The 22872-nt window shown below is 41.2% G+C and overlaps 1 protein-coding gene across 1 annotated transcript; it reads left to right on the top strand.

Annotated features, from left to right (window-relative positions):
- Positions 1-3457: 3457 nt before the first annotated feature.
- zgc:110329 (uncharacterized protein LOC550500 homolog) lies at positions 3458-14370 on the top strand. Its single transcript, XM_068311049.1, has 8 exons — positions 3458-3760; positions 8861-9046; positions 9292-9366; positions 9470-9565; positions 9645-9761; positions 10701-10751; positions 11637-11753; positions 13172-14370. The coding sequence occupies exons 1-8, from the start codon at positions 3674-3676 to the stop codon at positions 13505-13507; spliced, it is 1065 nt and encodes a 354-aa protein (XP_068167150.1). The 5' UTR covers positions 3458-3673; the 3' UTR covers positions 13508-14370.
- Positions 14371-22872: the final 8502 nt, after the last annotated feature.

A 22872-nucleotide genomic window follows, 5' to 3' on the forward strand; every position in this document is an offset into this window, starting at 1 on the left:
TGTAAAGTGTATTATACTTTATAAATGAGTTTTTTAACCTCTGCATTAATACTTTTGATTTTTTTTGCCCTGAAAAGCCTGATATACAGTAATCACAGACATGCATTTAGTTTCTTTCTTTTCTTTCTTTGTTATTTTTTGTTGTTTTTTTTGAAAAAAAAAAGTCTGAATAATTGATAACCATAATTTACAGAGGTGATAGATTCTCCCTAACGCTCACAGCTGAAGCAGAACAGACATTATAACTGGGAGGTGGATTCAACCCAGAACCATCTCGCCGTGAGGGAAACAGACAGACAGCACAGTGTAACATTCTTCAAATAGCATCACAAAATGAAGGGTCTCTGTCTTAGATGAAGACACCTCCAAACAATAAAAGCTTCACCGTGTCGTCTTTGACACCCATGACTCCATCATCCAGGATGAAAACTCTGATTCTCTGATGTGAAATTAGAGAATGACAGTGAATAAGAAAGATTTTTATTAAAATCTGAAATTAAGACATGAATTTAGTCATATAATAAGGAAAATAGTCTTCTTCCCCACATTGATATTCAAGCCATTGTTGAGCTTTGGTACAGGATGAATTCACCTCAAGTTAAAGATATATTTTTTGTTGTAATATCTGTTTGATTACTTTTCCCTTTAAACAAATAATTTTGTCGACTCATTTTCTAGAAACGTGGAATTATATCTAAACTGGTTTTCTTGTAACAAACTGTCAGCTGTGTGAAATTAAACTGATTCAGAATTTGTGATCATGTTTTAAACCATCAGTTCTTCCTTTATATTAAACCTGACATCTATTAGACTTATTTCAGTGCTACATTCTTTTATTATTACGGGTCTATTTTCCTTTGAGTCAAATCTTTCTCTTCTCTTTTCAATTTGGTTTTCTTGACTTGTTTTCTTCTGACAAACAAATGGTGTCCATGGAAACTACAGAAACTTTCAACTTAAATTTTTGAAGGGACTTTAGGCAAATCTGCCATATTCAGAGAAATCAGGGTCCGACATAATTAAGGGATGCATACAATAACCTTTACATTACAGCATAATGTATGGGTTTGCACAAGCACAAGGGGTACAGCTGCAGGTAGGGGTAACAACAGGGGTGATGGGGTGGGCAGACGTCCCACCTCTCTGTATAACACCACAAAAAAGGGGCTAAAATAAAAGAAACAAACTCCTCTCATACATGCATCACCTGGGCTACTAGCTAGGAGCAGGACCAACAATGGCTGCTATATTGTGCCTTTATTTAGCAATCCCACCTCGGATAGTTTTGTGAAAGCGGCTTTAGGGGCTTTGCTGGGTGCTCATTCTGCAGAACCCACATCCTGCTGCATCATAATAGCAGCAACGATCAAAGAAATGAGATCCGATTTATAGGTCCAGCAGTCGTCTGTGAGGCAGAACATCCCCGATTCAAAACCACAAAATATGCTATAACATATATAGCAACATATGTAAATGTTTAAATAATTTATTACCAATAAATATTTAAAAAACTTTATTCTACATTTATATATATATATATATATATATATATATATATATATATATATATATATATATATATACACACATATATATACAGTATAACCATCCTGACTGCTGAAATAATCCACATGTAGTTTTACACAGCTGTTCTTTTTTTTCATCTGTATCAATAGAAAAAATGTCCACAACTACGTAAATACATAGTGCAGATTCTATATCAGATTTAAATCACCATATTGTCAACACAAAGAGCAAAAGCTCAATTTGTGTGTGTGTCTGTGTCTGTGTGTCTGTGTGTGTGTGTGTGTGCGTGCGTGCATGTAGCTGCAACCATGGAGAGGATTAAGAATGGATTCAGGTGACTTAGCAGCAGGAATGAGTGAGTTACTGAAATAAAACTTTATTAGCTGCCTTACAGTCTGGTCAATGATGCTAAAGGAATAGGGGACAAGAAATACTTTCTAAATGATATTTATGAAATTTAACTTTTTTTTTGGCTTTCAATTAAACCCTCTAAACATTTTATCCTCAATTACTTGCTAAAGCTGTGAGACTGAGTGTTCCTCTGATGAGCTGCTGCCAAACTAATAACTGTCACAAGGTGCACAAGGGCGACACATTTCATTCATTTCACAAAAATCAATCCATGTGCTGATGAATAACCTTCCCTACGATGAAATGTTGGCCCTGCAGCTCCTACTGAACAGAACTGCATCGTCATTCATTCATACTACTTATTGCTATTCATGGTCATATGGGAGGTATTACAGTCCTGGCCAGTGTTGGAGCTACTCTGGTTACCCTTCAATCACATGGGCATGAAAACAAAAAAAGTCTATTGATCACTGTGTGGACATTCTCTTTGTCTGACTGATCATTTCCAGTACAAATTTAACATTCAGGGTCAACAGAACAATGTGATCCTGAAGAGACATGATTAGTGTTGATCATTGCACAGAAGGACGGACCAGGGTTGAAGGATTCCAGCAATCGAGTAAATGAAATGTGATCAATGATGTGCACAGAATGCAAAATTAAATGTTTTTGTACACATGTCAGATGGACTGTGAATGCTCCAAATTCACCATTTTCTTCATTTCTGTTTACAAGTAACAGTCTGGTTAGCGGTGCTAAATTTGTGCCTCGCATGCGATTCAAGTTCAGTTTATGGTTGTCTCAGTAAAAACATAAAACAGGAGAAACCTTAATTACTGCAAAAATAAGAATGCAAAACATCATCTGAGGATGGATCTCTCAAAAGAATAAACACTTCTGCTGACAATCACTTGGGTAGACACATGGTCAGCTTTGCAGTTGTGTAAACCAATTTGTTAATGTATCAGTAATGCCATCAGCATGCTTAATATATCCTTGTGGTGCCAACAACTGATGCAACTCGAAGTAAGAGGGATTAACTGTACACTGAGTCAAGAGGTGATGAGTTACAGTGAAATAGATACAGTAGATAAACATTTTCTTAGACGTTTAAAGCAGGTTTGACTTTCATTTAAATATGCTTTACCTTCCATGCAGGTTATGGTCTCGCTACACCATAAACTGCAAAAATGATTTTAGTGAAATCTCACAGATTATTCATGGAGGGCCCATTCCTGTCTACATCTCAAAAACATAGTTGTCTTGATTTTGATTGCTTTTCTCTTTTTAAATACTTTTAAACTAAGGTTATTTCTCCATTATTCTGTTTGATTCTGTGAATGATGTCATGGCCTTTACACATCAGCAGGAATCGAGTTTTCCAGCCTGATGTGTCATAAAAAGCGAAATATTGAAACAATCGACAGCTGAAACAATTTGATGGCGTAAAATTCACACCATCAAATATTATTTACACTGTAAATAATAATAAAATGTTGTTTTATTGTGACAGCAGCCGAATGAGGATGAGAGGGGAGGTGTACTGTCCCTTTAAGGATGTAGTCAAAACAAAGCGTGGCCCGTCCGGCCGCACGGAAGTGGTTCTGTTCGGCGGACAGCTCCCATAGCGACACAGAAATGAGGGCTGCTATATATTTACAAGTCAGTTAGCTGTTTTAACGTCTTTTTTTAATAAACGGTATATTCATTTTAGTTAACGTTATTTTAAAATCGTCTCAACCCAATCAAGAATAGCAAGCTAGCTCCGTAGCTAGCTTCACTGCTGCGAGCAGCCATGCCGTCCTACTCCGAACTGAGGAAAACCAACCACTTCTACTACTTCATCAAATTTACGTTAAATGTCTACTCAATGCTCTTTTCGGTAAGTTATTATTTCATTACCTACTCAAATCAACATCCTACAGCCCGTAGGGGGCTCGTCTGAGCGGCAGTAGTGCCTGGTAGCGTGTAGCATAATTTAGTCCACTGTCCAGACTTCATTTAAGATACCTGCATTTATAGTAAGCGCATGTATTTGTAAAAAAAAACCACGGTTTCCAACATAAATAATGACAAATTCTGAATCTATGTGATGTATTCTATCATTCGGCATGTATTACTAGTAGTTACCTGGTTCCATTTGATTAGAAGTTGAATTCAAGAAGACGGAATCGCCTCAAATTTTCACGAACCTCTTTTGAACGAAACGGGCAAAACCAGAGGCTTTTATTGAAAATGTGGGGAGTTTGATTAAGAGGAAGTGTGCCGAATATACGAGAAGACTACCACAACTAGAAAATAATAGTTAAATTGAGAATTTAGTGTGTCTTTGTCGTCTGAACGTCACGGTGTTATTTTGACATATTTTTCAGTGGGATTCGGTGACTGGATGCTAGCTAGTTTGAATGAGCTCTCAGGAGGGATCTGACTGCTTCACACATCATTGAAGCTGCTGATTTTTAAAATATTCAGTGCAAGGATTGTTAACTGAATAAATAAAATACTTTGGTAATAACAGTATAATTAGAGTTCCACTGAAACGATGGACAGAAATCACTGCTAGCAAACAGCTCGGTGGTGCAGGGCGTTGGATCCGTTAAAGGGATCGTATCGTGGCTTTGATTTATGGTTTGCCGACATAAAATAGGACGAGCTGAGAAACGCCTTTGTCTGTCATCCAGCCAAATCTGTGTGTGTGTGTGTGTGTGTGTGTGTGTGTGTGTGTGTGTGTGTGTGTGTGTGTGTGTGTGTGTGTGTGTGTGTGTGTGTGTGGTGGTATTTTTGTTTGTGTATATCTATGTGTGAATATTTTATACACACACACGCACACACACATAAATACAGTAATATATATAAACACAGGTGGTAAAGTAATAGAAATACAGTTATAGTTATTGAAATATACTTATTGATCTTCTCAGAGAACACACTGAAGTCTTCAGAGTAAAACAAAAAGTAATCCTTTTAATTTTGTTATTGACAGCTTGTACATCAGAACCTCATGTAGTACTAATATAATGTTGAAGGGAATAGACATTTAATTTCAACTTTTGTTGTTGCCTTTCACAGATTAGTAATGTATTCAGCAGGTAAACTATTATGTACAACAAGAATAGAGAGAAACTGAATGTATTTGTGTTGATACTGGGATCACAACTTGTTTTTGTTGCTGATCTTCTCGTCTTCTGTCTTCTACATGTGTTTTCTTGTTTTGCCAGTTGAGTGTGATACGCAGTGGATCATTTATTTCAGTGTCTTATTGTCCATTCCGTTGTAGCCAAAATCAGTGTTGATGTTGGGAAATCAAGCATTGCAATAAAAAACAAATACAAATCTACATAAAAAATAAGTGAGGAATCAAAACAACAGAAGTAAATTAGTTTTAAGTATTAAAGTAAAATGTTTAATGAATTTGTTCTTCATTGTTTCCACCTTCTGATGACTTACAACGAAATATTCCGTTATAACCATGTAAACACTTATAAGTGTATGTAGACTTGTGGATGCATTCCACATATAGAGGGTGAAATGTAGAGAAATCTTTTGATTATTGTGGATTATTAATCTAGATGAGCTAACACATGCACATTCATTTCACTCCCAACACTTTTCAAATCTGTAATTTCAGACTGTATCCAAGTTGAAATGTTGCACAAACTAAAATCTCCGTTGGAGTCGGTGACATAGACGTAGAGATGAGTGATCCTCAGCCGGGACTGACCCGTTTTCAACCCCTGTCGTGTAACCTCGTGACACCTTTATCCCCACCAACATTTTCAGACTAGTGTTCAGTTTGCATCACCACCAATCTACCAGACTGTTAACTGGATTTGTGCACCCGAAAGCAAATTATTGAGTTTAACTGCCAAACATCTGTAGTTTGATTCCATTAGCAGTCGCTCTCATGCGAGCGTCTCGTCGCTCCGTTTCAGTTCTGTGATTCACCGCCCTGATGTGGAAAAACTCGACACACCACTGAGTCAGATTCCCTATTATTACATGACAGCTGTCCCGTCATGAACCCTGCAAACTGGAATCACGTTGGCATCATTATTATTATTATTTCACTAATTCTTGTTTTTCTCCAAGATTTCAATCAGCAAACGTTTGAAGATCGGTCTAATTTGAATAATTTAATTTAAGCTACAATTTCATCTTAATTCATGTCTGTAGGATTATTATTTATGTCACTGACTAAAATTTCTTTATAGTCAGATAGGGGTGACAATCAAGAGATTTAATATATAATATCAGTATAATAGTAATGCTGGTAAAAGCATATTTACCGTGACTGAGATAAGAATAAAACATGAAGTGATCATTTCTTCATCCTCTTTTATGCTAAACTGAAGTCAGTACAGCCATAGTTTATTTTCTATGTTTATGACAAAGATGTTTACCTCTGTGGCTCTGGAAAACTGTTTGATTATTAATGGTGTATTTAAAAATTATTGCAGTTACATTTTAATTTTATTCCATAAAGAATAGAGACCTATTAGTAATCAGTGTGGGATAGCTTAGATTGATATTCAGTACTGTGGAAAAAGACTATTTTCTTCTATATTTATGTGTTGCTAAACTCTGTTGGATCAAAATGTGACATTTGATGGGACACCGCCCAGCCTGATTACGACCGACCCTGTACAATCAAATCACTGTAATAGACCATTATAGAAGCAGGAAGTTGGCCAGTGAGTCTCATCAGTAGGACAAAATCCCCACGAAAACTGATGAACAAGGTTCTATTCATCAGTCTGGAGAGTGTTCCAAAGCTGTTTCTAAAGCTCTGGGACTCCACAGATCCACGGGGAGATGCATTACCTACAAATGAAGAGCCTTTTCCAGGAAAGACCAACATAGAAAGTGGGGATGGCTTCTTCACGAAGCCCTAAATGATGCAAAGAAAACACCCAAAGACATGCATGTCCTTGTTACTAAAGGAACCACAACCAGCTGTAGAGGCTTTTAATTTGGGTGCCTTTGAAATGAAACGACGGTTTCAAACAAGCGTTTTGTGTCATTGTTTTATGTGACATGAAATATGAAGATCTTAGTGTTTAGTTTGAAATCAGTACTAAAAAAAACTTCAACACTGCTAATCTTCTGTCAATTAATTCTATCCTTACTGTTTTAAATTTAAATTTGCTTGTAATTTAAGCAGGATTCTTCTGGGTCTGGTTGATTCCTGTCATTATATTCATAATTGAGGCTCCGTAGCCCTCTGGCTGCTGCTAGCTTGTTTCTGCACGTCACACATGCATTAACAAGGTTTAAAGATGACTTCAAGGGGATTCTGAGGGTTTGTCATTTCCACTGTAGCGTTCCCAACACGAGCCACGCCTCTCTAGGCTCAGGGGGGGTATGTACAATCTGTAACATATTTAGGGGACACGTCCCCTCATGAGACCTGTTTTGGGAGGCTGTCGGGTTCCTGATAGCTCCTGTTGCTGCAGGCGGGCTGACAGCGGTGTGGGAACCGTTCCAAGGGAACCTGCCAATCCTTTATGGAGGGTTGTTAGCAGTAAATGGGCTAAAAGTAGATGGAGCCTGCTATTAAGGGGAGATTGTCCCTGTTTTCAGTTCAAAATCAATATGAGGGGCCAAACACTGCATGTTAGTCCTCCTCCTGTAGTGATTGCATTAGTTAAAATAAAACCCCAATTCGCAGTAGTTAGGACGCTACGTGAGGCATTGGATTGTTTTTTTTTTTCACATACTCATATGAAACCAATGCAATGTCATTCATGCTTTCATCGCAGACCTCCAAAAAATTACAATTATGACAAAAGACAGAGGGCGGCATGGTGGCGTAGTGGGAAGTCACGCACCAGGACAAGCTGGGTTAGGCTACAGAAAATGAATTTATTATTGACGAAAGACAGCGAATAAGATGCAGTTGTTCACAAGTAAGGATGAATGTTACTATGTAGGCTCGTGATGACATTCTTGTAGGTAAACACAGTCTTTAAATAATTGTTTTTTGTTAGTCAGTTTTCTTTTCCAGCACTTTCAGACAAACGTTCCCATGGAGACTGAGAGGTGTGGGTGACCATTCCTCTGCTTTCTGAACCTGAACCCGGTATGAAGTTAGACACACACCCATCTCTGGGCGGTCTGTCTCTGGGTGGCCTGTCTCTGGACTACCTGTCTCTGGACTACCTGTCTCTGGGGGACCTGTCTCTGGGGGACCTGTCTCTGGGGGACCTGTCTCTGGCCAGCCCGTCTCTTGGTGACCCATCTCTGGGCGACCCGTCTCTGGGCGACCTGTCTCTAGGCGACCTGTCAGGCTCTTGGTGACCCATCTCTGGGCGACCCGTCTCTGGGCCACCTGTCTCTAGGCGACCTGTCAGGCAGCCCGTCTCTTGGTGACCCATCTCTGGGCGACCGGTCTCTGGGCGACCCCCTCAGTGACCTCTATCAAGGATAGAAATGAGGCACATGAGCAGCTCAGAGTTTCCAGGGAGCGACTGCTCCCCAGGTCCAGATCAGCTGCTCACATTTATGTTTACCAGTCTTGACCCTCCCCACCGTGCGACTCCTCACCCCAATAACACCCAGCATGCAATGCATCCTACCCCATTGCTTACTGCTGTGAGCCCATTGCTGTGGGCCATCCTTTTTATACAGGATGGCCCATAGGGTGGGTTGTACTTCTAAGAGAAGTGTGTGTGTGTGTGTGTGTGTGTGTGTGTGTGTGTGTGTGTGTGTGTGTGTGTGTGTGTGTGTGTGTGTGTGTGTGTGTGTGTGTGTGTAAATGTTAAACGGTGTGTGTGAGTTTATCTGTTAGTATATATTTCTATGGTTTGTGTGAGACAGTATGGAATGTAACAGATGACCTCTGAGCACAGAAGTCTGTTTTCATATGAACTGTATATGATTGATGAAGACCTTCAGCGTCATTCTCACTCATCTCAAGGACTTGATCTGACGAAGCTTCTCTCTCTCTCTCTCTCTCTCTCTCTCTCTCTCTCTCTCTCTCCAGCTGGTGGGGCTGTGTGTGCTGTGCGTTGGGGTGTATGCCGAGGTGGAAAGGCAAAAGAATCGGACCCTAGAGGGCCTCTTCCTGGCCCCTGCGGTGGTGCTGATCCTGCTGGGCCTGGTGATGTTTACGGTGTCTGTGGTGGGAATGGTTGGATCCCTCAGGGACAACAAGACCCTGCTGCACATGGTAGGAAACAGGGAATATACAAACTTTTCTAGAAAACCACTTTACATGTTTCGTGGAAGGTCAAGTTATTGGGTCCACAGAGCCACTTCACTCTACCCATAGCAGCTATACTGTCAATGATACTTTCTTTTCTCAGTTGGGCCTGATCCCAGTCTTCTGGGAACTTGATTTATATTTTTGTCTGTTGTTGCTGCAGCACTGCTTGAGCTTTAAATAAGGCACCGCTGTTTTCTCTCCCTCTGCAGTTCCTCTGTGTTCTTTGTGTGTTGCTGCTTCTCCAGGCGATAGCCCTGACCCTGGCCCTCATCTTTGAAAAGAAGGTATGTTTGTCTTCCCCTATATGTTACTGCATTCTGCACCTGGTGCCTCCAGTCGCGGGTCAGGTAAAAATGACTACCCGTCCTCTGTTTGTTTCCCCTCTAGACGTCCGCCTTGTTTCAGAGCAGCATACGGGAAGGAATTAAACACTACTACGACGATCTGGACTTCAAAAACATCTTGGACTATGTGCAACAAAAGGTGTGATGACAACAACAACAAAACAGTCACACATGTGTTTAAGTTAAGGTTTACAAGATGTGTTTTTTCTGTTTCTCAGTTCTCTTGTTGTGGAGGGGACGAGTATAAAGACTGGGGAGTCAACCAGTACCATTTCTGCAATGGGACAGGTCCGCTGGCCTGTGGGGTTCCATATACGTGTTGTGTTCGCCAAGAGGTGAGTGTGTGGTAACACGACCGACACGTGGATCAAACATGACGGACACTGTAGTGTTGCTGGTGAACAGAACGTATGACAGGAAGTAGTGGAGGCCATCTGATTGGACGCTTCATGGCAGCACATCAACACATTAACACACCTCATGTGTTCATTTGTCCCCTCGATAATCTAGACCATCACATGATGTAACGTGAATAATACACAGCAGCTACTTGGAAATCAGATTACAGTATTTTCCGCACCACAAGGCGCACTGGATTATAAGGCGCACCTTCAATGAATGGCCTCTTTTAAAACTGTTTTTGACATTTGTCAGAGACAGTGAACACAAGTGGACTGTAAATGGATTTGCTCTGCGATCAAAGGTTGATTTATGGACCCCACTTCATCTGGGCCCGGTCCTGCTGCTCTGTTCTGTTCAGAATCCTGGTCCCTGCTGATAGATCTCAGGGACCACTACATCTTCGTCCCATCTTCCTCTCCTCAGCCCAGACCTAACTGATGGTGTTAGGGGAGCGTCTGGTCTGGCGGGCAGTACACTTGATGTAACTCTCAGGTGTATGGCCTTTGAAAGGTTCTTCAAATGAAGTGTAGGTCCCTTGTGGCCCCCTCCATCCTTGTGACACCTGCTAGACTCCTGTGCCGCAGCTCCAAATGCTGATACAGTCTTTAGAAGTGGTGGCGCCATCCTGGATAAATTAATGGTGGTGTCGTCTAAAAAGTTTTCGACACAAAGATAGAGTTGATTAGAAAAGCCAGACATTTCTTGGTTTTTGCTGTTATCACTCGTTGCCTGTCACAGCTTCAGCCGTATAGAAACGTTCATGCCTGGGCAGGCAGCAGACGGGAACGGCTCCTGTGAGGAGCATCACGTCAGCTTCTGTCCCCACGGCGACGACCGGTCAGCTCTGACTCTGACTCTCTGAATCCTGACAGGTAGGAGAGGTCATCAACACTCTCTGTGGCTACAAGACTCTGGATAAAGAGGTAAGAAGGACAACTGGATCCTCCTGGATCCACTCTTATTGTTTTTTGTCATTTATTATTATTATTATTATTATTATTATTATTATTATTATTATTATTATTACATCCCACAAAGCGGTGATGTGATTGTCAGTGTGCGTGTGTTCGTCTATCTTCACAACCGTTGCAGATAGAAAGATGACAGAAAAAGCACATGACTCAGGCAGCAAAAGGGGATAAAAATGAGATGATGACCTTTACCCTGAGAAAACAAGGTCAAAGTCAAATTTTCACTTTTATACCTTTTTAGGTACACATCTCTGAAACCTGATGAGATATAATCATAAAACAAAAAGCAACATTTTCAGGAAGCCGGAGGCACAAACATATGATGATGTCATGGGATGTTTCAGTCTCTGACTGCCTTGTTAGTATTAGGACAGTCAATCAAATTGGCATTCCTTCCTCCGGTGTTTAAATAAGAGTTGTCGCTGTGACACCTGAGATGTCAAAAGCTGGCATTGGTAATGGGAACTTTTAGGGAGATGCTACTATGTCTCTAAAACTGATGAATTCAGATTTTTTCAAATTACGATTGAAAGATTTTAACTGACAGTTTATTGTTCTGTCTCATTTACAGACTTTATTATTATTTTATTATTATTTATTTATTATTATTTATTATTATTATTATTTTATTTTATTATTATTTTAGATTATATAAGCTGAAAACTCCTGCATGTCAGTGAAGAGCTGAAATAATCCTCAGCAAATGTGACTTAACTTGTATGTTTGACGTTTTCTGGCTCAGCATCGGTTTTTATTCACTTTTATTTCTTATTTCTTAAAGTCAGCCGTTTCCAACTGTCCTCTCCTTGTAATTTTCTTCCCTGCTCGGTGCATCAGCGTGAAACCCTGCACGAGCTGATCCACGTGCGAGGCTGCATCCATGCCGTCAACCTGTGGATGAGCGACAACATTGGAATAACCGTCGCCCTCTGCTGCGCTATTGGACTGCCTCAGGTAAATGAAACTCAAGGCGTCGACTCACCCGGGTTTGGAGTTCTCTGTCCAACCACACGCATTTCTGAGGAGTTCATTGTCTCAGCTTAAAACTGGTTCAGCATTTTCTATTTTTTTTGTGAATGTGATTTGGTCTCCCATGCATCAGGATGTCCACACATCTTTCTGAATAATGTCAGACTTGCCAGCGCTCTCTGAGAGGATTAATTACCATCATTACATTTTCAAAACGCAGCTGCAGAACAACATTAGTTCTTTCAACCATCACTGATTGAGAATACAATGCAGCTCATACAATATGCAAGACTGTCCAGTGAAGAATCTAAACACACAGCCCAGCAGGAAATGAAGCCACTTCTTTAGTCCCAATCATGACCTGGTTAGAAGACAGGAAGTCCATTCCTGTGACTTACTGGTTCGTCCTGCATGAAAAGGGTACACCTGTTGTTGTTGAGTGTTTAATACACTGATTTGTAGAGCGTATGTTCTACAGACTATTAGAGAAAAAGAATGTCCCGGATCCGAAGTTATTTATAGAGAAGAGACCTGCGCTAAACCTTCACCTCATTTTTCACAGCCCATTAAATCCAAATATTGAAGTTTCCTGTTTCAAAGCTACGATGTTGTCGAGCTGTACTGAAGTTTAGCTGCAAGAAAAAGCAACACTAAAACTGATGTGAAGTGATCTGATGAATAGAAGACCTGTGAAAGCATGTAAAGAAATACTGAACCGTTTTGTTCGTTCTCCGACTGAGAATAAAGTGTGTTAGAAACACACCACAGAACAACAACGAAGAATTTTAATTTAGGCCTCATTACTCAACAAAATAGCAATAATTAGCTCCTAAGGTCTCTCACTAGAAATGTTTGTGTGTTTAACAAGGGAAAACAACTGTTTACAGCGACTGAACGCTACTCAGTAGAGGAGAAAGACACTTGTTACTGTAAACCTGCATTCCCTCTAGTGGCCTGCAGGGGGAGACTCCTCTGGTTTGAAGAAGTCAGATTGTGTGGAAGTTTAAGAGAAAACAAATGAATGGCTGCACTTGACTGTAGATTGTAGTTTGCTGTCACTTCTTCCACGGCCGAGGAAGAAAAATCCTCAGCCGAATCCCTGGGATCACCAGCGCCCCCTACCATCAGGCAGGAGAACTGCATGCCTCACTTTGTGCCCTTTCTCAGCTGTAAATGTGAAAATTCAGCAATTTTGAGTAAAAATAATGTAAAATTGGTGACATTAAATGGAAAATAACTTTATAATACTCATCAGAGGATAAATATAACCATTTAATTTTTCCTTTTTTTTCTTTTCTGATGGCACATCACAGGTTCTCACTGTATTTATGACCTAAACCGGCAGATAGCTAACCGGGTTACGTTGTGCGCCACATTGAGGGTGTCCCCTGTCTCTCCTGCAGCTGCTGGGCATCATCCTGAGCTGCGCCTTCTGGAACCTGCTGGTGGACATGAGCAAGTCGGCCGACATGGTGGACTTCAAGCTGAAGAAGGACGAGGTGGACTACAGCGAGCTGGACCTGGCCGGCGCCGGCTGGTGCCTGTGCCTGCCGAGGGACGGGGGCTACCTCCCGGTCCCCGTGTCCGAGCCCGAGCTGGACCCCATTGACATTCACCTGCAGAAGCTGAAGAAGCAGCCGCCGCGCACACATGCTCAGCTCCGGGAGCTGCAGCAGTCCAGATCGGCCACCGGGCTGGACGAGGTGGACGTGGGCCGCAAGCAGAAGAGGGAACACTGACCCCCATCGCCCCGCGCCCCCCTTTCTTTCTTGCCTTTGTGTTTCGGCCTTGATTTATTTCATTGTAATCATTGCGTTTGTTAGAGTTGTGTTGCACTACTGAACGGTCAACTGGATCAAGATGAATTTGAAGGGAAACTACTTCATCGATCAAAATGTTTACAACAAAATTTAAGAACAGCATCGGCTTTATATATAAAAAAAACTGTCTTGTTTGTGTAATTTGATATTCAAGGATTTATGGCATTATGTCACATTTTAATTATCATTTTTATTGTTTTTAAAATTGAGCGACGTCTCATGTACTAAAGCTTACCTCAGGCTGTTGTGAGAGCAGCCCAGTAGTCGGAGGACGGTACTATGTCGTGTATAAAATTCATGGTAGCTTGAAAAGACCTTTTCATTGTCAGAGAAGTTGGACTAGCCAAGTGTGTCTTTGCGTGTCTGTGATGGATGTATATAGTTTGTGTATTATTTAATTTTATTATAAGTTCTAATTTGATTTTGTGCAATTGGTGTACATCGTAAGACCGATAGTCGTGGAACAAAGGGATGCATGATTTGTACTGTATAAGTAAGTTAAAAAAAACAAGGGGGTGGGCGTTGGGGGGAGGGTAAATACTTGGTTTACATGTTAGGCTGTCATGGGGGGGGGGGCCTTCGGTCTATTCCGTTTGTAACTGAACTTTTTATTCCATCTGTTTAAGGAAGCACTAAAGGGATTATTCAAACTACAAATCCAGCAAAACTCTATTCTGATGTTCTTTTTTTGTATTTGAGTTCTGCACTGTTCTGAGCTTCCCCCTAGCTCCTGCCTTGTATCAGCACTACTGTTCTTGTTAATAAAGCAGAATTTGTCTACTGATTTTTTTTGGAATGAATTTTTGTCATTGAAAGTATATCCCACCCAAAAAAAATTAAATAAATTCAGCCATTTCTACCTCTCCTCTTTACAGAAAAGCCCAGCAAACATTTCTGGAGGAGACGATGACTGAAGATTACTTTTTGTAATTTTATTTTTTTTATTATTTATTATTTTTATATTATTTTAGAAATATCTTAAATATATTTTTTTTAAAATGTTTATTCACTTTGTTGCTGATGAGAATATAGAATTTTATTCTATTTTCTCTTGTGGGAGAAAAGGAAATTTCTGGGCTACTCATGTTTTGCTTTATCTCACGAAAAGAATGAAATTTGATGCAAAACATAAAGGTTAGTAATGGAAAGATTTTAGTTTGGTCTCTAAAAACATGGGGGTTCACTTTCCCCCCCGCTGTTCTGTCTGCAGCGGGGGGGAAATCTCCCCGGAGAACGAACGAGGAGACGGGATCAGAAGGTCATCTTCAGACCAGAACTGTCGCTCTTCTCTCCTGTCACCATGAGAGACGTGAACCAATCAACGCAGTTTGTGTCGCTGTTTCTCTGAAGAATCATAATGGTCTTGTCTCCATGACAACTTACAATAATGTCACAATAATATAACAATAATATGATAATATCAGTTGTTTTCACTACAGCTGTTTGGGTTTTTTTGCAGTTGATCGGCTGCATTTTAGTCCCAATGCATTTTAGTGACAAAAACATCAACTTCTTCAGGACTGAATTTTCAGGTTGATCAAATGTTTTGGTCATTTTTACAGGATCATGTGCACCTTACTCTTCACCCCCTCACACAATGAGATCGTTCTGGACGAGAAACACGAACCACATTAATTCAGCTCATCGTCTGGATGCACGTGCGTGTCTCTTCGCCCCCAGGTCATTTCTCCTCGTTCACTTCCCTCCTGGCTCCTCATTGTGACGATCGGGACGCAGCAGGTGGAGTAATTACAGCAGAGAGCCCAATGGCGACAGAGAGGAGAGAAAAAAACTGTAAAACAATCAGAGGCCTGAGAGCAGGATGTGCACACTTCCATACGTGATGATGATGATGATGATGATGTTTGAACCATCACAGATTGTCCTCCTACACTCAGATCCAAGGCAGAAAAAGGCTCGATATCCATATCAAGCTCAGGTAATAGCAAACAATTTCATGACAAAATTGCTGACAGCACTATGATTGGTCGTGATAAAAAACATCACCATTGTTATCAGAATGGTCGTCATCCCCGGTACTTTTAACGTTTGATAGTGTTTCCTCATCCTCTGACAAACGCAATCTGAATCCCTCTCCGTTTTTCTGATCTTCTTACTTCAAAAAGAATAAATTCTGATACATTTGCTGTATTTTTCCTGACACCAACGTTTGTAATTTTGCAGCTCTTTGATGAAAGCAGCTTTTCTTGTTTTATCTACATATGGATTTGCTCCGGTGAATACACAGCAAAGACAAAGAGTCATAGTAATGACATCCTGAGGAGAGTCTGAAAATAATTTCACGTTTCCAGAAGGTATCCATCTAGATCCAAGGCGTTCAACTCATTTTCATCGAGGTGTCATCAGCATCACGGCCGTCCTCAAAGGGCCAGATGTAACTAATAAATGTAACTAAATGTAACTCAATGTAATGTAACTAAATGTAACTACTCCTTAATGTAACTAATAAATGTAACTAAATGTAACTCAGTGTAATGTAACTAAATGTAACTACTCCTTAATGTAACTAATAAATGTAACTAAATGTAACTCAGTGTAATGTAACTAAATGTAACTACTCCTTAATGTAACTAATAAATGTAACTAAATGTAACTCAGTGTAATGTAACTAAATGTAACTACTCCTTAATGTAACTAATAAATGTAACTAAATGTAACTCAGTGTAATGTAACTAAATGTAACTACTCCTTAATGTAACTAATAAATGTAACTAAATGTAACTCAGTGTAATGTAACTAAATGTAACTACTCCTTAATGTTAAATAACTGAATTTCTGACTTATTCTAGTTCCAAACATTACAGTTAGACAGAAAAAACATGTTTGTTTGTTTCTCTGTTCTAACATAAATCCTTTTCATTTGTCAGGTTATTAAACCCACAGAACTCCATCAATCAAGGATCAAACTATCAATCAATGAAGAAAAATAACATCAGACACAAGTTAGGACGTTAACCTGTTCACAACATTTAGTCAGAGTTAAAATGGGCTGAATTACTGCATTGTGGGAAATATAGTTTTTGGTCAAAGCACACTTTTGACTTATTTATTTTTGACGATCTTTTGACACTATTTTAATTTTTTTTTTCATATTTAAGGCACATTGGATTATAAGAAAAGGAGAAAATTAAAGGCCTTTAGATGTGCCTCATAGTGCGGAAAATACTGGATTAATTTTTACATTCTGTCCTTTTATGCTCCTGCGGGCCACATAAAATGAGGAAGAGGGCCACATTTGGCCCCCGGGCCTTGAGTTTGACATGTGTGATCTAGATGGTGAAGTGAAGACATATGTTCATAGATTTCTTTAACAAAAAAAAAAAGTTAGCTGGTTTCTTTTTTGTCCACATGGAGTTTATTCTATTTTTATTAAACGGTCTCTGTGTTTCTCCAATAATCTATCTGCAGGTGATGTCAGCATTCCTGAAGGCAGATTGAACAAGGAGATGTCCACATAGCTTTGTGAAGGACATGGAGAAACCTGTGGTCTCCTGTGGTTCAGATTAATTATGGATCTGGACAGTTCTGAATTTGCTGAAGATTGAAAGTATGGAGTCAAAATGCAGATTTGTCTTTAAGAAGTTCTTGGTCATTCATTTATTGGTTGCCAATAGACAGGTTTTAATTGAATCAACTGCTTCAACATTATTGGGTTCAGAGAGGTACAACTGTATGTCATCTGCATATCTAGAGAAACATGCGTGTATTATAATAAGAGTAGTTGGTCCAAGAGAGCTAAATCCACAGCACAGAAAAGTCTCTCCCGTTGATGTGACATTTGAACTAGTCTAACACAGAGTCACACATGGTCAGTCTTATCAAACGCTGCACGTAAATCTGAAGGGAATAAAATCCAGCCACACGTTCCTTGGAATTTGTCTGAGATGAGCGATAACTTTAGTACAAACAGCTTCGTTGCCATGATCGGTTCCTAAATGCTAATAGGATTTCATCCTCATTAATTTCTTTTGAAAATAATTTCTGTGAGTTTAAACAGGCTCTTCTTCTTCCCTGTACATGTCCCCTGAGTCTCACCCTCCTACTTACCCTGTTTAATACCACCGCTCTGTCTGATCTGCAGTTCCCACTCCATTAGGTCTACTTTTAATGGCCTCTCACGTCGTCTATTCCACCCTGTGAGTTCTCACAATGAGAGGAGAGGGCAGACTGATTATCTCCAACACAGTCAAAAGAGGTGGCTTCAATAGTTCGAGTAAAACGCCATTTGTCATCCTGAGTTGAACATCTTCCGCTCACGCACCAATTATCAGAAATCATCTGCCGTCTTCATTTGACAGAAATTACCTTTTTTGTGATTAAGTGATGAGATTTCTGAGTGTAGGTATTTTCAGTGAAGATATAGTGTCTGCCTCCGTTTCAATCAGGAGAGACAAGTGAATGACGTGAGGATCGTCGTTTATTAGAGCTGAGGACATTTTAATAATTCAATGTCAGGAAGGCTTTGGCAATTATTGTAGTATAAATTGTAGTATATTTTAGTATAAATTGTAGTATAAATTATACTAAAGGTACAATAGGATTTATATTTTAATATACATGCACATGCACTTGTTGTTTCAATATGATGAATTCCAATTAAAATGCATAGATTAATAGAAATGCAGAAATTAATTTATAATTAATTGCTTTGAGTTCTTCAAGCTTCAGTGCTGTGGAAGGGTCGTCTATTAAACAGTCATTTAGGACAACGTGAACGACACATGAGTGATTGGAGCTGGTATAAATATTAACAGCATCACACATCATTTATTCATTTTTACTGAAAAATGCTGGAGTTTGTTGTGTGGAAGTCAAGGACCTACCAGTTAATGAACATTTGAATGTACCTGCATAAACCTTAGCTGCTAAATTGTCTATATTTGACTTATGAGTTGGATTTTTTTCTGTGAAGGAGCTCGGAAATACATTTTTTGGTAAGTTAAATCAATTTTATGTGTAGAAATTAATTGAAATACTATTAATCCTAAACAAGCTCCTCCCCCCCACACACCACCACATTTTTTTGTGTATTTGTAAATGACAAATATTTAGTAAAAACTTCTGAAACATTTCAAAATATAACGTGAATAACTGAAGCGGTTTTATAAACTATTAACGGTGCTGGAGGAGACAGACAAGATAGAAGGAGTTTGTTTTATGCTTTTTACATCACTTTAGTTTGTCGTAATCTTTCGCTAATTTGTTACACATTTAATGCTACACTTTTTCTCTAAATTTTTTAGTTTTTTTTTAATTTCACTTTCATTTAACTTCATCTTCACGGATTTTTTTCTTCATCCTTTCCTCATTTTCACTTTGCAGCTCACAGCAGAAAACTGACCTAGTGACCGCTGGCAACTTGGCAAAATTCGTAAATTGGAGCAATCCTGAGTCAAAGTACAGATGTATTTTGACTTTAATACCTTAATACTTTAATACCTGCTTTGCGATCAGGTATTAAAGTGATGTTTGATTTCATTTTTCCAGTAAACACTTGCATCATGTGACCTTCAGCCCGCATTGGTGAAAAGATTCACGACGATGTCATCACAGTGGCAGAAACTCACAGGGTGTAGGGTGGCGGCCATGGCCGAAGTCCGTCCTAGCTGACTTTGGGTGTGAGACGGGTGACACCCTGGACACGTCCCCCATTCATCACAGAAAGACAATCATTCACACCCACTTCCATGCCAGGGGCGATCTAGAGTCACACTGCATCTTTTTGAACCTACTGTAGGTTGTCCTTGCTGGGAGGTAACACAGTGACCCACAGTGCCACCATGCACCCATCACATGTATCACAACCAAACATGACCAAACCTCATCATAGAGACAGGTGTCATCACAGGTGTCCGATCCGAGGCCTCCCGGGAACTCACAGGAGACGCTCCAATGTTCTGGCTGTGGTAAACCTCCACCCTGGGATTTGTAAGAGAAGTTCGCCAGAGCTCAGCCACGTTCACTTGAGGGTTCAACTTTCTAACAAACGGGGGCAGGGCTGTTGTTGGCTTTAATGCTGAACATCCAGACTTTATAATCAATACTAAATGGAGCTAGAAGCCACAGTAGTGATGATAATGTGGTGTTGATGCTCAGGGACTTTCAAAGGTGATGAGGAAACGTCAACCAGTCCTTCTTTATGAGCTGGGGTAGGATTAGGGGTCAGGGTTAGGTGTTAGGGGTTAGGGTTAAGTTTAGGGTTAGGATTGGGGTTTAGGTTAGGGTTAGGGTTAGGGTTAGTGTTGGTGTTAGGGTTAAAGTTAGAGTTAGGATTAGGAGTTAGGTTTAGAGTTAGGGGGTAGGGTTAAGGTTAGGGTTGGGATTGTGGTTAGAGGATAGGGTTGTGGGTTATGGTGGGGGTTAGTGTTAGGATTGGGGTTAAGGGTGATTATTCGGGTTAGGGTTAGAGGTAGGCTTAGGGGTTAAGGTTAGAGTTAGGGGTTAGGGTTAGGATTGGGGTTAGGGGTTATTGTTGGGGTTAGGGTTAGGGGATAGGGGTAAGGGTTAGGGTTAGGGGTTAGGGTTAGGTGTTAGGGTTAGGTTTAGGATTGGGGTTAGGGATTATGGTTGGGGTTAGGGTTAAGGTTAGGGTTGGGGTTGGGGTTGGGGTTAGGGTTGGGGTTAGGGTTAGGGTTAGGGTTGGGTATGGGGTTGGGTTGGGGTTAGGGTTAGAGGTTATGGTTGGGGTTAGGGTTAGAGAGTATGGTTGGGGTTAGGGTTAGGGTTAAAGGTTGCGGTTAGGGGTTAGGGTTGGGTTAGGGGTGATGATTGGGGTTAGGTTTAGGTTTAAGGCGTAGAGCCACTGCTCCTTCGCGTGGAAAGGAGTCAGTTGAGGTGGATTGGGAATCTGGTGCGAATGCCTCCGGGACGCCTCCCTAGGGAGGTGTTTCTGCCACGTCCAGCTGGGAGGAGACCTCGGGGCAGACCCAGGACCAGGTGGAGGGATTTTATCTCAACTGGTGGATGTGGCTGGGGAAAGGGAAGTTTGGGGCTCCCTGGTGAAGCTGCTGCCACCGCGACCCAACTACGGATAAGCGGTGGAAGATGGATGGTTAAGATTAGGGTTAGGATTGGGATTAGGGGTTAGGGTTAAGGGTAGGGTTAGGGGTTATGGTTGCGGTTAGGGGTTAGAGTTAGGGTGTAGGGATTCTGGTTGGGGTTAGGGTTAGGGTTAGGATTTGGCTTAGGGTTAGTGTTAAGGTTAGGGTTTAGGTTAGAGTTGGGTTAGTGTTTAGGGTTAGAGTAAGGTGTTAGGGTTAAGGTTAGGTTTAGGGTTAGGATTAGGGGTTAGGGTTAAGGTTAGGGTCAGGATTGGTGTTAGGGTAAGGATTTATGGCTGGGGTTAGGGTAAGGGGTTAGAGTTCGTGGTTAGGGTTTAGGGTTAGGTTAGGGTTAGGATTGGGGTTAGGATTAGGGTTAGGGGTTAGGGCTAGGGGTTAGGGTTGGGGTTGTGGGTGATGATTGGGGTTGGGGTTATTGTTGGGGTTAGGGTTAGAGTTATGGGTTGGGGTTATAGTAGGGGTTAGGGTTAAGGTTAGGGTTGGGGTTGGGGTCTAGGGTTAGGGTTGGGTATGGGGTTGGGTTGGGGTTTGGGATAGAGGTTATGGTTTGGGTTAGGGTTAAGGGTTGCGGTTAGGGGTTAGAGTTAGGGTGTAGGGATTCTGGTTGGGGTTAGGGTTAGGGTTAGGATTTGGTTTAGGGTTAGTGTTAAGGTTAGGGTTTAGGTTAGAGTTAGGGTTAGTGGTTAGGGTAAGGGGTTAAGGTTAGGGTTAGGATTGGGGTTGGGATTAGAGTTAAGGGTTGGGGCTAGGGGTTAGGGTTGGGGTTGTGGGTGATGATTGGGGTTGTGGTTATTGTTGGGGTTAGGGTTAGAGTTATGGGTTAGGGTTAGAGTAGGGGTTCAGGTTAAGGTTAGGGTTGGGGTTAGGGTTAGGGGTTGGGGTTAAGGTTAGGGTTGGGGATGGGGTTGGGTTGGAGTTTGGGATAGAGGTTATGGTTGGGGTTAGGGCTAGGGTTAAGGGTTGCGATTAGGGGTTGGGGTTAGGGGTTAGAGTTAGGGTGTAGGGGTTCTGGTTGGGGTTAGGGTTAGGGTTAGGATTTGGGTTAGGATTTGGGTTAGGTTTAGGGTTAGTGTTAAGGTTAGGGTTTAGGTTAGAGTTAGGGTTAGTGTTTAGGGTAAGGGGTTAGGGTTAAAGTTAGGGTTTGGATTAGGATTGGGGTTGGGATTAGGGTTAGGGTTAGGGGTTAGGTTTACGGGGTAGTGTTAAGGGTAAAGGGTTAGGGTCGGGGCTAGGGGTTAGTGTTGGGGTTGTAGATGATGATTGGGGATAGGGGTGATGATTGGGGTTGGGGTTATTGTTGGGGTTAGGGTTTATGAGCCTGTTAGTGTTGGGGTTAGGGTTAGGGTTAGAGTTAGGGTTAGGGGTAAGGTTTAGGGGTTATTTTTGGGGTTAAGGTTCGAGTTAGGGGTTAGGGTTAAGGTTAGGGTTAGGATTTGGGTTAGGGGTTATGGTTGGGGTTTGGATTAGGGGTTAGGGGTAAGGGTTAGGGGTTAGGGGTGAGGGTTAGGGTTAAGGGTTAGGGGTTAGGGTTAGGAGTTTGGGTTAGGATTGGCGTTAGGGGTTAGGGGTTATGGTTGGAGTTAGGATTAGTGTTAGAGGTTGGGGGTAAGGTTTAGGCATAAGGGTTAAGGTTAGGGTTGGGGTTAGGGTTTGGGGATAGGTTTGGGGTAAGGGGTTATGGTTGGGGTTAAGGTTAGGATTGGGGTTAGGGGTGATGATTGGGTTAGGTTTAGATTTAAGGTTAAGGGTTAAGGATAGGTTTAAGATTAGGGATAGGGGTTAGGGTTAGGAGTTAGAGTTAGGGGTTAAGGTTAGGGTTAGAATTGGGGTTACGGGTTATGGTTGGGGTTAGGATTAGGGGTTAGGGGTCAGGGTTAGGGTTAGGGGTAAGGGTTAAGGGTTAAGGGTTAGGGGTTAGGGTTAGGAGTTAGGGTTAGGATTGGCGTTAGGGTTGTTAAGATTAGAGTTACGGATAAGGGATAGGGTCACAGGTTAGGGTTGGGGTTAGGCTTTGGGGTTAGGGTTTGGGGTTAGGGCTAGTGTTGGGGTTAGAGTTAGGGTCAGAGTAGGGTTTAGGGTCAACGTTAGGATTGGGGTTAGAGTTAGGGTCAGAGTAGGGGTTATGGTCAACGTTAGGATTGGGGTTATGGTTAGGGTTAGGATTGGGGTTGGGGCTAGGGGTTGGGGTTAGGGTTAGGGGTT

The sequence above is a fragment of the Antennarius striatus genome, chromosome 3, assembly GCF_040054535.1.
Source record: "Antennarius striatus isolate MH-2024 chromosome 3, ASM4005453v1, whole genome shotgun sequence".
NCBI lineage: Eukaryota > Metazoa > Chordata > Actinopteri > Lophiiformes > Antennariidae > Antennarius > Antennarius striatus.